Source organism: Perognathus longimembris, chromosome 5 (genome assembly GCF_023159225.1).
Source record: "Perognathus longimembris pacificus isolate PPM17 chromosome 5, ASM2315922v1, whole genome shotgun sequence".
Classification (NCBI taxonomy): Eukaryota; Metazoa; Chordata; class Mammalia; order Rodentia; family Heteromyidae; genus Perognathus; species Perognathus longimembris.
The window spans coordinates 78,168,510-78,182,676 of NC_063165.1; the positions used below are offsets into that span (position 1 = coordinate 78,168,510).

Sequence of the window (14,167 nt, forward strand, 5' to 3'; positions counted from 1 at the left end):
ATTCACTTTTTTGTTTGTTTCTTTGGATTTTGCTGGAGAAGTACTATTTCTATTATTTTTTTGTTTTGAGATAAGGACATTGTACCACCACCCATTTTAGAGCTCAAAATATGTGCTTTAGTTCTGTTACAGATGTAGTGTTGGTATGGGGCTTGAACCTCTGCTCTCCAGGTCTCTCACTTGAGTCCTTCACTCAGGGCTCTTGCTTTAGCATTTTAGCCACACCTCCAGCTGAGACTTTCCGCTGGTTAACTGGAGATAGAATCTCTTAATTTTTTTTTTCTACCTGGGTTGATTTTGAACCACTATGAACTACTGGCTCCCAAACTAAGTTCTTTTATGATATTTACAGTAGAAGCTCATTTTAGTTATAAACCAATAAAATTCCTTGGCTCCTTATTTGAATATGTTGTGGTCATTTTCAGGACACACAAGTCACTGACATTGACTACATGGAAGACAAGAAAGATTTCACTTATGACGATGTTACATTTAAAGGGCTCCCCGAATTTGTTGAAGATTTGCATGCCCACGGACAGAAATACATTATCATTTTGGTAATAATAAATCATATGTTAATTATTTTCAATGTTTGTGCATCTTGAAGGATGTTCATGGTTTTTTTTTCCTTCTGTTTTTAGGACCCAGCAATTTCTATAAATAAACGTACCAACGGAAGCCCATATGAGTCTTATGATAGAGGAAATGAAAAAAATGTGTGGGTAACTGAGTCCGATGGAAAAACACCGCTTATTGGAGAGGTAAGTTCTATGCTCTTTAAATATGTGCAGCTCATCTTTTTTACTCCACATCAATTCTTCTCGAAGTGTATTCATGATAGTATATCTGCGTTTCTTTCAGCTTTAGATTTATTATTTGAAGTTTAGGTAAGCATAATTTCAATTCCTTTAGTTTTACAGAAAACCCAACAGACACATCATTTGACTATAAAGCAAATTGAAGCTAACAAATCATGATACATAATTTATAATCTCACAAATATTCTGAGAGATCAGAAATTCAATGCTAACTACTGCAAATGTAAATTGATTATATCCATGTTGAGCACCAAGTGTTAGTATTTACACTGCACATTCACAATTAAATAATGAAATAGTTATTATTAAAAATCCTTGCAAAAGTACTGAAATACAGAGAAGTAAGCTTTTTTCTTACTTATTGCTTAGTAGGTTTCCCAAGATTGTAGGGCTTTGGTGGCTCATGCTTATAATCACAGTGACTCCAGATGATAAGATCTGGAGGGTATCTGAAGCCATAATAGTCAGAAGAGTTAGTGAGATTCCTGCAAAATTACACCAAAAAACATGGAGGTATGGTTCAAGTGGTTGAGCACCAGCCAAGTAGGCAGGCAAACAATGAAGGTTCAAGTGTGCTCCTTTACCTATCTACAGGGTAGAATTGATTTTGGTGCCTCCATTATATATATATTTAACAAACAGTACTTACCTTTTGAATCGCTAATAAAAATTGTTAATAATCTTAAAAATGCTTCAGTAAGTGGTGAAACATGTTAAGTATCATGGCCATGTTCATTGACAGAAATAAGAGAAGAATTAGAAAATTAGTATTCTTTCTTGAATTCTTGGAGGCAATGCCTTCAGAAGTGAATTAACATTGCCTTCTTTTATTAGACTGTTCTGAATAAATGTGTACTTCATTACAAAAGGAAAATATCATAAATAATGTTTTTGTTGATATCCCTTTGAACTCCTTTAATTTAATATTTTATTTAATCTATGTATACATGTGACTAATCTTCTCATCTAGGTTTGGCCAGGTTTAACAGTGTACCCGGATTTTACGAATCCAAACTGCATCGATTGGTGGGTAAATGAGTGTGATATATTCTACAAACAAGTGAAATATGATGGCATTTGGATCGTAAGTAGCTATTTTATTTTTAATTTTAAACATTATCTAGAAGCAAGTGTACCAAGGGCTTTCAATTCAATGTCATGTGTTTTTTTTTTTTTTTTAAATACATCTTAATCAATGTCAGCTCTGTAAGTATCTATTTCGAATAGGGGAATTTAGCCAATTAGTATAGAATAGCTTATTCATCAAAGCAATGATCATGTGTAGTTTTCAAATACCTTTAACATAACGTTTCAAGCTCTTGGGTTGCATACAAGAAATACTGCAGTAGACAAGGAGAAAAAACTTAAACTGTTTAAAATATTTTTTTTCTCTAGTAATATATTTCATGGACAAATTTTACTTTTGTAAGTAACATGCTAAAATTTTATAATTAGCGATTTCTATGAAAGAACAGTTAATGGGATTTGGGGATAGTCCTATGTCAATAAAATGCCAAGATAACCTTTTGGAAAGTGTGTCTCAGAAGATCATGATGGCAGCATAAAGTTGTGTAAGTTACCTCACTTAAGAAATATACTTTCTTGGGCTGGGACTATGTCCTAGTGGCAAGAGCACTTGCCTCGTATACCTGAAGCCCTGGGTTCAATTCCCCAGCGCCACATATATAGAAAATGACCAGAACTGGTGCTGTGGCTCATGTGGTAGAGTGCTAGCCTTGAGCAAAAAGAAGCCAGGGACAGCACTCAGGCCCTGAGTCCAAGCCCCAGGCCTGGCAAAAAAAAAAAAAAAAAAAAAAAAAAAAAGTTCTTTTTTGGGCGCCAGTGGCTCACACCTGTATTCTTAGCTTCTCAGGAGACTGAGATCTAAGGATCATGGTTCGAAGGCAGCCCAGGCAGAGAAGTCCCCATGAGACTCCTATCTCCAAATAACCACTCAAAAACAGGAAGTGGCAATGTGGCTCCAAGTGTAGTGCTGAGTTGAAGCCCTCACTTCAATAGACAAAAAGAAAAGAAGAAAAACATGTACTTCTGAGTAGTCTATGGAATAAAAGAAATCAAGACTGACATTTGCTTGTATCTTATCTCAAAAAAATAATAATGACTCACAAAATCCTATACTGTGTAAACAATTGCTAAAATGAAAGCATTGTTTGGAAATTTCTCTGGATGAACGTTTTTTGGTCTAGATTTAATAATAGCTAGTTTGTAGACTTCTGGAACAAAACTTAGTGAACAATGGCGAAAAGTTTAATACCCTGGTTATGACAATTATGATCCTGAAATCTGAGTATGTTTTGAAAATAAAATTCGGAATACATAGGGGAAACCATGATTTTTTAAAAGTGTAATCTATCTGAATTCTCATTGACTGGTTAGGTTCATATTATTTCTATTTTTGAAGTGTTCATAATTTTTAATACTAATTATTTATGCAATTAAACCACTCATTTAATAAATACTTATTTTTGTACCATCTGTAATATACAAATATGGGAAGGTGATACCTTTTGAGAAAAAATGAATAAAATGTTAACAATATGTTAAGGAATTCTATTGAGGTATCAACTAGTGTAAATTCTTTAGCTTTTTTTTTAACTCACTCAGGAAAAAGTAGTAAAAATGTAGAGTAGTTTCAAGCTCTCTTCTCATCCTAGCTCTTAAGTTATTACTTTAATTAAAATTGATGGGACACTCAGGTGCAGTAGAACAGAGAGCAGATATAAATGCCAAAGAAATAACCCAACAGCACTTCAATTATTCTTGAACTTTAAAACAAGTGTATGTGTTTCCTCATGCTTAATACTTAGAACTTATTTGGGAGATATTAACTTTTTGCTTTGATGTGAGAAATCTCCTCCCTTGAGTACATCACTTAATCCCATATGATAAATTTTCTTAGAATCTGTTGATCACCACAATTTGGATATTCATGTGTGTAATTCAGAGAATATTAGTAGAGATGTGCAATCTTATTCATATACCACACTCAGAAATGACTGGCATTTAAAGGAGAATCCAAAAATCTGAGCAACAGTTTTGTAAAATAATAATAATAATAATGCCCAATCAAGCCATTCACTTATATGCTATGGGATAATTTTCCACATTGGCTGTGTCATTCTCTCAGAAAATAAATGTCAAATCCATCAATGTTGACTGCTTTAGAGTATTTAGGAAACAGAAGAAGAGGAATCAAACAAAGATAATATAGCAACAATGTGGTTAAGAAGGTATCTGACAACTAGAGTCAAAGAGGAACACGATCCATGAAGATGAAAGATCTGGCTTTTAAAATGTGTCCATGATTTGGGTGGGAGAAGAAAAGAGACATGGAATATTAGATAAAAAATTGTTAAGGGGGCTGGGGATATAGCCTAGTGGCAAGAGTGCCTGCCTCGGATACACGAGGCCCTAGGTTCGATTCCCCAGCACCACATATACAGAAAACGGCCAGAAGCGGCGCTGTGGCTCAAGTGGCAGAGTGCTAGCCTTGAGCGGGAAGAAGTCAGGGACAGTGCTCAGGCCCTGAGTCCAAGGCCCAGGACTGGCCAAAAAAAAAAAAAAAAAAAAAAAATTGTTAAGGCATATGTGTCACTTCTTTGTTTACTTAGAGCACAGAGATAATTTAATAGAGATGTGGTAAATAACATTATTTTTGGAAATCCTACAAAGTAGTTAGCACATGAGATAATAAGCACAAGGCTTTCCTTAACTGGTTAGGCTTATATTGCTAGTATGTAATAAGAAAATATTGAGTCTTTGTCAAAAAAAAATAGAAAAATAAGTGAATCCATTACCTCACTGGACAATCACCACTGAAGTCTGTTAATTATTCTCAGAATGTGATCAAGATCACCTGGGACAACTTAAATCCATGGGGATTACCATTTTAATTAAAATATTAAAGGATGGTTTCCCATAGCTTCCTTTGTTTTCTGAGATTTTAGGAGATGTGACTTACTAAAATAATCTGGTATACGATGTCTAGTGCACACTGAAACTAGATAAATGTGGAAGGTAGGTGGACAATGACACAAACAATCAAAATGAGCAAAATGAAATGCGTTTTTGGTATTTAAAAATCTGGCTTGGTTTGCAACTTTTATTCTTATAGAAGAAAAATTTTATTTAAATAAAATATTCTTAGACAATAATGTAATTTCTGTTTTTATGCTTTATGATTATTTAATATCTGCTTCTTTTCTTTTTATGTACATTCAGGACATGAATGAAGTTTCTAGTTTTATTCATGGTTCACTGAAAGGCTGTGCTGACAGCAAATGGAATTATCCACCTTTTATTCCTGGTAAATCCCATTTGCTTATTTACTTAATCCTGAATTAAAAATGGTTTGTGCTGACTTTTAAGTTATAACACATATAATTCCAAATTTAAAATTTTGCCTAATTTCTCAAAGTATTTTTATTTAAAATATTTGCTAATATAATCTTTAAATAATATACAATAAAATTTACAGTGTGTCTATTGGCAAAATATATGCATATGTATATATTTTATATGCCCATTAAAATATACTCCCGGTCATTTTTAATTATTAAAATTTGGAACTATAATTAGTACTTATTAATATAATGGAAATCTAATAGATTTACTAGTATTGATTAGTTATATAAGGGGCATCCCTATTGATGTGTCCATATATATATATATATATATATATAATATCGTTTGTAAAGATGCATTTCCTTCATCCCCTGCCTGACGCACATTCCTGTTTCCAAAACTAATTTTATCAAAATCCTTTGTTTAATTTCTACATACGTATATAAAGTATATTCAACATAATTCTGGTCCTCCATACTCTCAGCTCTTGACCCCCAAGTCAGTAGGACATGGTTTATCTTCTTAACAGATATTTGTTTTGTGCTAGTCCTGGGCCTTGAACTCAGGTTCAGGGCTCCATCCAGAAACGATTTGCCCAGGCTAGTGCTCTAGCACTGGAGCATCAGCTCCACTTCTAGCTTCTTGGTGGTTAACTGGAAGTCTTACAGGCTTTCCTCTCTAGTCTTGCTTTAAACCTTGGTCCTCAGATCTCAGCTTTTTGAGTAGCTAGGATTACAGGTGTAAGCCACTTGAAGTTGACTCAGAATTCCTTTTTTGAACCTGAAAATTCAAGTCCTTACATTTTCTTACGATATCATTCTTTCTGATGGAAGTGTAGAATTCCACTGTGCATATATACCACAATTTCTTGGCTCATTCATCTACTGAGGAGCAGCTGGGTTCACAAAGATCATACTAAGTGAAATGAGCCAGACTCAAAGAAACAGATTCCATGGTTTTCCTCATTGTAATTGGTAATAATTAGTATATAACTAGGATAGTGCTAGCAGATGATCTCAATAGCTCAATAGCTAAGTACAGGTGATCATATAAGTGAAATAAACTACAAGATATGGAAACAAATGTTTTTTTAATTTTCATTGCTATTTTTAATGTACAATGTAAAATTATTTCTTTTTCCTTGCATTTTTCTTTCCTATGATTCACCCACTGTTGCCACTACGTTTGACTTAGGTACCATGATGTTGTATATATGTTTATTTGAATTAGGGAAGGGGAACATAAAAATTGTGTGAGAGAGGATAAAGGCTGAACCAATGCAACAGTGATACTCACAAAACAATGTGTAAGAAATGAACTGTACAACTGCTTTGTGGGGGAGGGAACGTGGGAAAAAAATGAGGAGTAACAAGTTTGACAATAAATGTACTCACTACCTTATGTATGTAATTGTAACCCCTCTGTACATCACCTTGACAATAGAAGTATATTTTTAAAGTGAATATCGATTGTTAAAAAATAGATTTACCACAGTATTTCATACATACGTTTATTTCATTTAATCAAACTTACTACTTGCCTCTTCTTCTGAATAATTTCTCCACTGTCATGATGGCATGAAATAAAGCTATACCTAGTTGGATATCATTTTAACTATTTGCATTTTTCATTACCCTTTGATTAAGTACAATGACACATAGTACATTTTGAAAAAAGCAATATGAAGATTTAAAAGGCTGAATGTAAAGAATTATCCCCAAATTCTTTTTTTCTAAGGTATTCTTGACAAACTCCTGTACTCCAAGACAATTTGCATGGATGCGCTTCAGAGCTGGGGGACTCAGTACAACGTGCACAGCCTGTATGGGTACAGCATGGCCATCGCCACCGAGAAGTGGGTATAGCTTTATACGGAGGCCTATGTAGTTACTGCATCGAGGGGATTAGGGGGATATATTCCTTTAGCTGGAAAACAGCAACACGAAGGAGGGAGGGAAGGAAGGAAGGAAGGAAGGAAGGAAGGAAGGAAGGAAGGAGGGAAGGAAGGAAGGGAGGGAGGGAGGGATGGACGGACGAATGGAGAGAGGGAGGGAGGGACGGACGGAGGGAGGGAGGGACAGAGGGAGGAAGGGAAAACACTTTTTTCAACCTAAAATCTTATGGCCTTCCAAATGTGAGACTTTTTAATAAGGTTTACTAATTTTGAATATAGTTATGAAGAGATACATAGTTCATGTAGTTTTTGTACATATATGTGGTCATATATGATATATACGTTATATGTATTAAGTTAAATGCATTTTCTAAATTCTGGATCACTAATTTTATAATACCATGAACCACATGTATATGAAAAGTAATACAGAACAAATGAGAGGAGTATCCTATATTAATTAAATGCTTTTTATGCAGCAATTTCTTAGTTTCTATTTTGCAAAAGTTTAAAAAATTCCAGATCTCAGTGTATTAATAAATTTCCCACAACTAAAAACCAGTCATTATTCAACTAAAGTTTTTTTTTGTTTCAAACTGATCAACATGCATTATACTTATAAATTAATATGTTGCATTAACCTCCTCCACATTTTGTACTACTGCTTAAAGATATTTCATAAAAAAATATACCAGGATGTCAAAACTTCTTGTACCCAGTCTTCATTAAATTTTGTATCTATTTCTTTATTTTTTTTTTTTAGCTATGGTGGGTAATTAACAAGAGTGAAGGTTCAGCGGTGATCAGATGAATGTTGGTAGTTGATGTGGATATAAAGATATTTAAAATGCCTTAAGACTATGCCAGATTTTTTCATCCTTGTTTACAAATATATGTAAATGTAAAAATTAAGCTACCTTTTGCCTTTGCACTACGTAAACCTACTGAGTTTAAACTAATATGATGCATTATACACATGTGGAATTATTTCAGTATATTTATAGCATGGGATTTCATGCACATATTGATTAAACTTTGTGTTGTTTTTAAGTTGACAAAACATGGGTGAAAGTTTCCTCAGTCATTTCTATTGATTGACCAGAGTGCATTGAAATAAGTATAGGGTTTATTTTATTTACTTTTTACTTTTGAGCTTTTATATCAACTTTATTTTCAGAGCCAACCTGTGTGAGTAAACAAACCCCCACCTTACCAACTATTGTGCAAATTATAATCCTTCTTACACGCACCCAAATTTCACACTCAATACTGAATTCTGGGTTGCAAAAGAGGATTTACTGTTTGTACTTGTCTGGATAGGTAGATGATGATAATAACAATGATAAGAAGAAGAATGAGTAACATTCTGACCACAGCTTTTACATGTTGTGATGTCTCTGGGAACAGTTTATATCCATTTGAAATGAAAACATTTAAACAAACAGATGTCTAACTTATTTGTAAGTTAACGCTCATTGCTCCATTTTTCTCACTTTTAGAGCTGTAGAAAAGGTATTTCCGAATAAAAGAGGCTTCATCCTCACCCGATCCACGTTCGCGGGCTCTGGGAGACATGCTGCCCATTGGTTAGGCGACAACACGGCCTCCTGGGAGCAGATGGAGTGGTCCATCACGGGGATGCTGGAGTTCAGTATGTTCGGAATGCCTCTGGTAAGACGATTCTACAGACACAACCATGTGTGAGTGTCGAAGTGCGTGCCAGCTAATCATTCTTGTGTCCCCTGTGGCTTAGAACAGCACCAAATCAGTCTGTTTGCTCTCTCATTTTTAAAGTTATTTACTTAGGTGTTTTTTTTTTTTCCAGTGAAAGGGATCAAACCAGAGAGATTTATTCATTGAATTATCATTATATTTATAATATCTATTTAAAATGATTTGACAGCACATTATTAAAGACACCACCAAACTGTGTCCGTCACAAATATATGAGATAAATAAAAATGTTGATGATACATACTTCTGATATTTGAGTGACCAAATGAATACATCCAGTCTAAACAGGAAAAAATTATATAGAAAGAATATAGGAAAAATACTTATGTAAGAAATATAAAGCACAAAATAAGACAGTAGCGGGGAATCTAAATACATTGATAATAATGTAAATGTCAAAACTCTAAATATACTTAAGATGCTCTGTTATTAGTTTAGTTTCAAAGCATAATGCTACATGCTTTTTAGCAACAAGATGAAAAGCAATGATAGAATCTGGGTGTCAGTGACTCACACTTGTAATACTAAGTATTGAGGAGACTGACATTTGAGGATCACCATTTAAATTGACTTCTAGGAGGAAAGTCAATAAGAGACTCCTATCTCCAATTAATCACAAAAAAAAAGAGTGAAGTGGAGTCCTGGCTAAATTGGTGAAGTGCTAGCATTGAGCAATAAAGCTCAGGGACAATATTCAGGCCACCAGTTCAAGACCCAGAGTCCTGCAAAAAAACAAACACAACAACAATAAAACACAAATCAGTGCTGGAAGAATGTTTGAAATTCTAAAGTATAGAATATTTCAGTATGAAGTATTACACATGACATTTAAAAATCAGTTTCAAATGCGAATCATAGCCTGTTGATATACAAGACTAACTAGAACCACTACATAAGAAAAAATGTATAAAGTATCTAAGGAAATTTATACTGATTCCCTTATTCTACAAAAAAAATCAATGTAAACATAGAAACTAAACAAAAATAATTAGTGCATATACCTTGCATTTGAAACTTTAAAACACATTGTCACATCACATATGAATAATAGATAAGCTATATAGCAATGGAATAAAAAATAACGACGTGTTGTTTTATTGCCATGTTAGTAGTTTTCTTTAGTATCAGAGCTGCTTGATTTGTTGTATTAGTATTTGGAGAAGACTAAAAAAATTAAAATTAAATTAACAAAACAAAAATTAAAAATAATTAAAAAAGAAACAAAACAGACTGAATTTCAACTAATGAACATTAAAAATGGAAAACGTAAAATTAGATATTGTTTATAGATGAATACATACGTATAAATACGTGTAAAGAAATGATGTCAATCATAAATACTAAACTTTAAATGGCACTTTTTGGCCTCTGAGAGGCAAGGCTATATATGGGTACCTACTGCATAAAAATCTATTTAATTCTGATTATTCTTTTTCTTTGTGAGCTACACATAAATAAATGGTCATTTGTTCTAACTTTTCCCCATAATTGTGCATGTGTTCACTGGGAAAACTCAAAGAAGGAAGTTTTGGATTTAAAAGCAAGATTTTTCTTTCTTCAGTAAGATACTTTTAATAAAATAATTTCATCTTCATACAATGAAGTAATTATTATTTCAGAAGTGAAAATACATAAAAATGCAAACAAAGTTGAGAAAACATATACGGTGACAAAGATGGAAAGAGCACGGTCATGGTAATGGCCTTGTACTTGTGGCTCAGTACTGGGGAGGTGGAGTCAGGAGGATCCGGAATTTAAGGGTCATTCTGGGCTATATTGTGAGGCATTGTCTTGAAAAAGATTGTGCAAAATAACAGAAAACAACACTAGTTTGGGGAGACACATTTAAAGATGGTAAAACAATTCATTCGTTTTTATAAATCAGGTCTATTATTTAGGCCATCAACTCGTGCTTGTGCTCTGGGGATGTGTTGAATCTCAGCCCTGAACAATGAATGGGTGTGTTGTTCCTACAGGTGGGTGCAGACATCTGTGGGTTTGTGGCTAATACCACTGAAGAGCTGTGCAGAAGATGGATGCAACTTGGTGCCTTTTATCCATTTTCTAGGAACCATAATGCTGAGGGATATGCGGTGAGTGACTCTAAGGTGATGTGGTTTGCAGTGAAGCACTATCAGAATTTTTTTTTCTTTTTTTTTTGGCCAGTCCTGGGGCTTGGACTCAGGGCTTGAGCACTGTCCTTGGCTTCTTTTTGCTCAACGCTAGCACTCTGCCACTTGAGCCATCACTCCATTACTGGCTTTTTCTATATATGTGATGCTGATGAATCAAACTCAGGACTTCATGTATACGAGGCGAGCACTCTTGCAACTAGGCCATATTCCTAGCCCCAGATTTTTAATATTGTACTTTAGCAAATTTCTGCAAGTCATATGATCTGAAAGTTTGCAGCAAAATTTGTAATAGTTAGAATCCCTCTTCTTCGTATATATCCATGCATTTACACATATATACATAAAATATATAAATATATATTCATATATTAAGAATGTATAATAAAATACAAATAATATGTACAACTGTGTTTGATTATGCATTCTTAATACATAAATACGTTTTAGATATATAATGAATTAGATATATAATAATGCATATAATACATGATATCATATATGTATAATATAATAATATATAATAATGCAATTTCCAGGTAAGTTTTCTTTCAAAGAAAATGTAATATGATATCAATGATTTTCCATGTCTTCTATACTGAAAGGAAAGCTTCCAATTAAACATATACAGAAAATGATTTGCACCCAAAATCTCTGTATAACAAAACTGTAATAAACAAGCCAGTACAAGATAAAATGGACCCCTTTAAAACATGGCTTTAGGGGTTGGGGATATGGCCTAGTGGCAAGAATGCCTGCCTCGTATACATGAGGCCCTGGGTTCAATTCCCCAGCACCACATATACAGAAAATGGCCAGAAGTGGCGCTGTGGCTCAAGTGGCAGAGTGCTAGCCCTGAGCAAAAAGAAGCCAGGGACAGTGCTCAGGCCCTGAGTCCAAGCCCCAGGACTGGCCAAAAAAAAAAAAACAAAAAAAAAACAAAAAAAAAAAACACAAAAAAAAACATGGCTCTAGATGGTAAGGAAAGCAACACAGGGAAATAGTTATTCTGCCAGCCCTGAAATAAACCTGTGTGGGCAATAAAAATCATATTTCTAAAAGCAAATGGCAATGTTTGACTACAAATTAGCTGTTGAGGCAGAAATCTTAGAATCACAGTTTGAAGTTACCCAGCAGGAAAATCTATGAAACACTAGTCTCTAAGAAACTACCAATGAAGTTGGAAGTGGAACTCTGGCCCAAGTAGTAGAACAGAATATCCTTAAGAAGCTCAGGGACAGTGCCCAGTCTCTGAGTATAAATCTCAGGACTGGCACCACACACACACACACACAAAATAACAGAAAGGTGGGGAGCGGGAGGAAAGAGAGAGAGAAAAGGAGAAAGAGAAAGAGAAAGAGAGAGATGAAAAAGAGAAAGAAAGGAAGGAAGGAAGGAAAGAAGGAAGGAAGGGAGGGAGGGAGGGAGGGAGGGAGGGAAGGGAGGGAGGAAGGCAGGGAGGGAGGGAGGGAGGGAGGAAGGAAGGAAGGAAAGAAGGAAGGAAGAGAGAAGGAAAGGGAGAAGGAAAGAAAGAAGGAAAGAAAGAAAGAGAAAAGGATATGAAAAAGGGCTAGCTGAACAGGTCAGGCTGTAACAGCATTTGACAGCAAAAAAATAAACCTCTCTTGAGCTATCAAATATGCATTTTACATCTATAAGAGAACCTGATACACATTATATTACATTCTGTATTCATTTGCTTTCTTGAAACTGTTGACAGGTCAACATATTGGAGGTTTCTTGATGAAGTTCTTATGGAAAAAAAAACAGAAAAAAAAAACAGACAGGGCTTGTATAAATGTGTGTGTGTAAGTGTGTGTGTGTGTGTGTGTGTGTGTGTGTGTGTGTGTGTTTATCAAATCACAATTCAGGTCTCCGCCTGGCAAAGCTAACAAGGTGTGGTAGGGAGAAGACTGTGGTAGGGAGAAGACAACCTGGAACTCAACTCTAGAGAATCTTCATCCTGGGCGCTTGGGAAGTTTCTATGACAATGGTGCCTCCTGGGAAAGCCCTGTATTTCCAGGTCATGTTCTGGACTACCTGCTTTGTTGTGCTTATTCAATGGCTGGAAATGGGAGCACTCTGAGTGCCTCTGGGGTCTCAATAGGAATGAATGCTCCTTCAGCTCCTGCAGGCTGCCCACAGGGCTCTGCTGTCTGAGTTCCTAGGCTAGCTCGCTCTGTGGGTTTATTCTAATAGGCTCCAAATAGCACATCTTAAGCTTCACCATTTCAAGTCCTTGCTTCAACTAGTGACCCACTACAGGATGGCAACTGCCAAAGCATGTCACAGGGCTGAGCCCCAGTTGGCATGAAGCGCTGCCTTATGTCTTTACTGCTAGGGAACACAAAGTTATATGCAGACATTTTGGAGTACGAAGACATATTATAAAAATAACAGTGCCGGAGGAGAAAGATGGCGCCGAGACAATAGGGAGGCACCCCGACTCGCACCAACTGAATAGCGAGCTGGGAACTCCAACACCCAACACTCCACCAAGAACCCAGCAAAACCAGCATCCAGAAGCAGTGGAGAAACGCAGGAAAACAAAAAGGAGCAAAAAAGAAGAACCGAAAACCTACACGGAGCCGGAGATTAATCGGGGCACCCTCCCCCCACCAGCCGGCCCTGGCCCAAACAGGGTCAGGCTGGGAAAGGGAAACCCGGCGATCGGCAGACAGGTTGCCAGGAGCGCAGAATCCATATAGCGGGAGACCCCACGGACACAAAGCAGGGTGCGGACCAAGACACACCCAGCAGCGACGAGAAGTTCGGGTCCACACCGGATTCGGACAAGGGAACCCAGCGCGGCAGAAAGAGGGAACGGGGGAGCCACCACGACACTTCGCCAACCCCTGAAGGGCCAACGGCGGTGCGGGACACGCACACAAAGCAGCAAAAGTGAGTCCCCCATAATCCCTTCCCCCAACGGGAGACCCAAGCCCGACAAAGACGATATATCTCCCTCCCTCCCCCTCCCCACTCCCGTGGGAACAAAGATTCCCCAAATCAGGCGGGAAGCTCCCAGCAGGCACTGGGAAGCCAGTCTAGCAGGGGAAGGGCGGAACAGCCCCAAGCCCCCAAAGGTTCCTGAACTGGCAGAACCGGCCCCGTCCCCTTCCCAACAGGGGCCAGGGACGGCCGGCAGGGCAAGCCCCACCCGAGGCGCCTAGACCTTGCGGACTCTTACAACTAAAATCACAGGCGCTGGTGGGCAATACCAG

General features: G+C 36.5%; 1 protein-coding gene across 1 annotated transcript in view; it reads left to right on the forward strand.

Annotated features, from left to right (window-relative positions):
• The window catches only part of Si (sucrase-isomaltase), a 99,248-nt gene that overhangs the window by 27,540 nt on the left and 57,541 nt on the right, over positions 1–14,167 (forward strand). Inside the window, exons 10-16 of the mRNA XM_048345852.1 lie at positions 426–557; positions 642–761; positions 1,789–1,902; positions 5,061–5,145; positions 6,921–7,038; positions 8,577–8,748; positions 10,788–10,904. Of these exons, the coding sequence (XP_048201809.1) occupies positions 426–557; positions 642–761; positions 1,789–1,902; positions 5,061–5,145; positions 6,921–7,038; positions 8,577–8,748; positions 10,788–10,904 (858 nt within the window). The remainder of the gene's footprint in view (positions 1–425; positions 558–641; positions 762–1,788; positions 1,903–5,060; positions 5,146–6,920; positions 7,039–8,576; positions 8,749–10,787; positions 10,905–14,167) is intronic.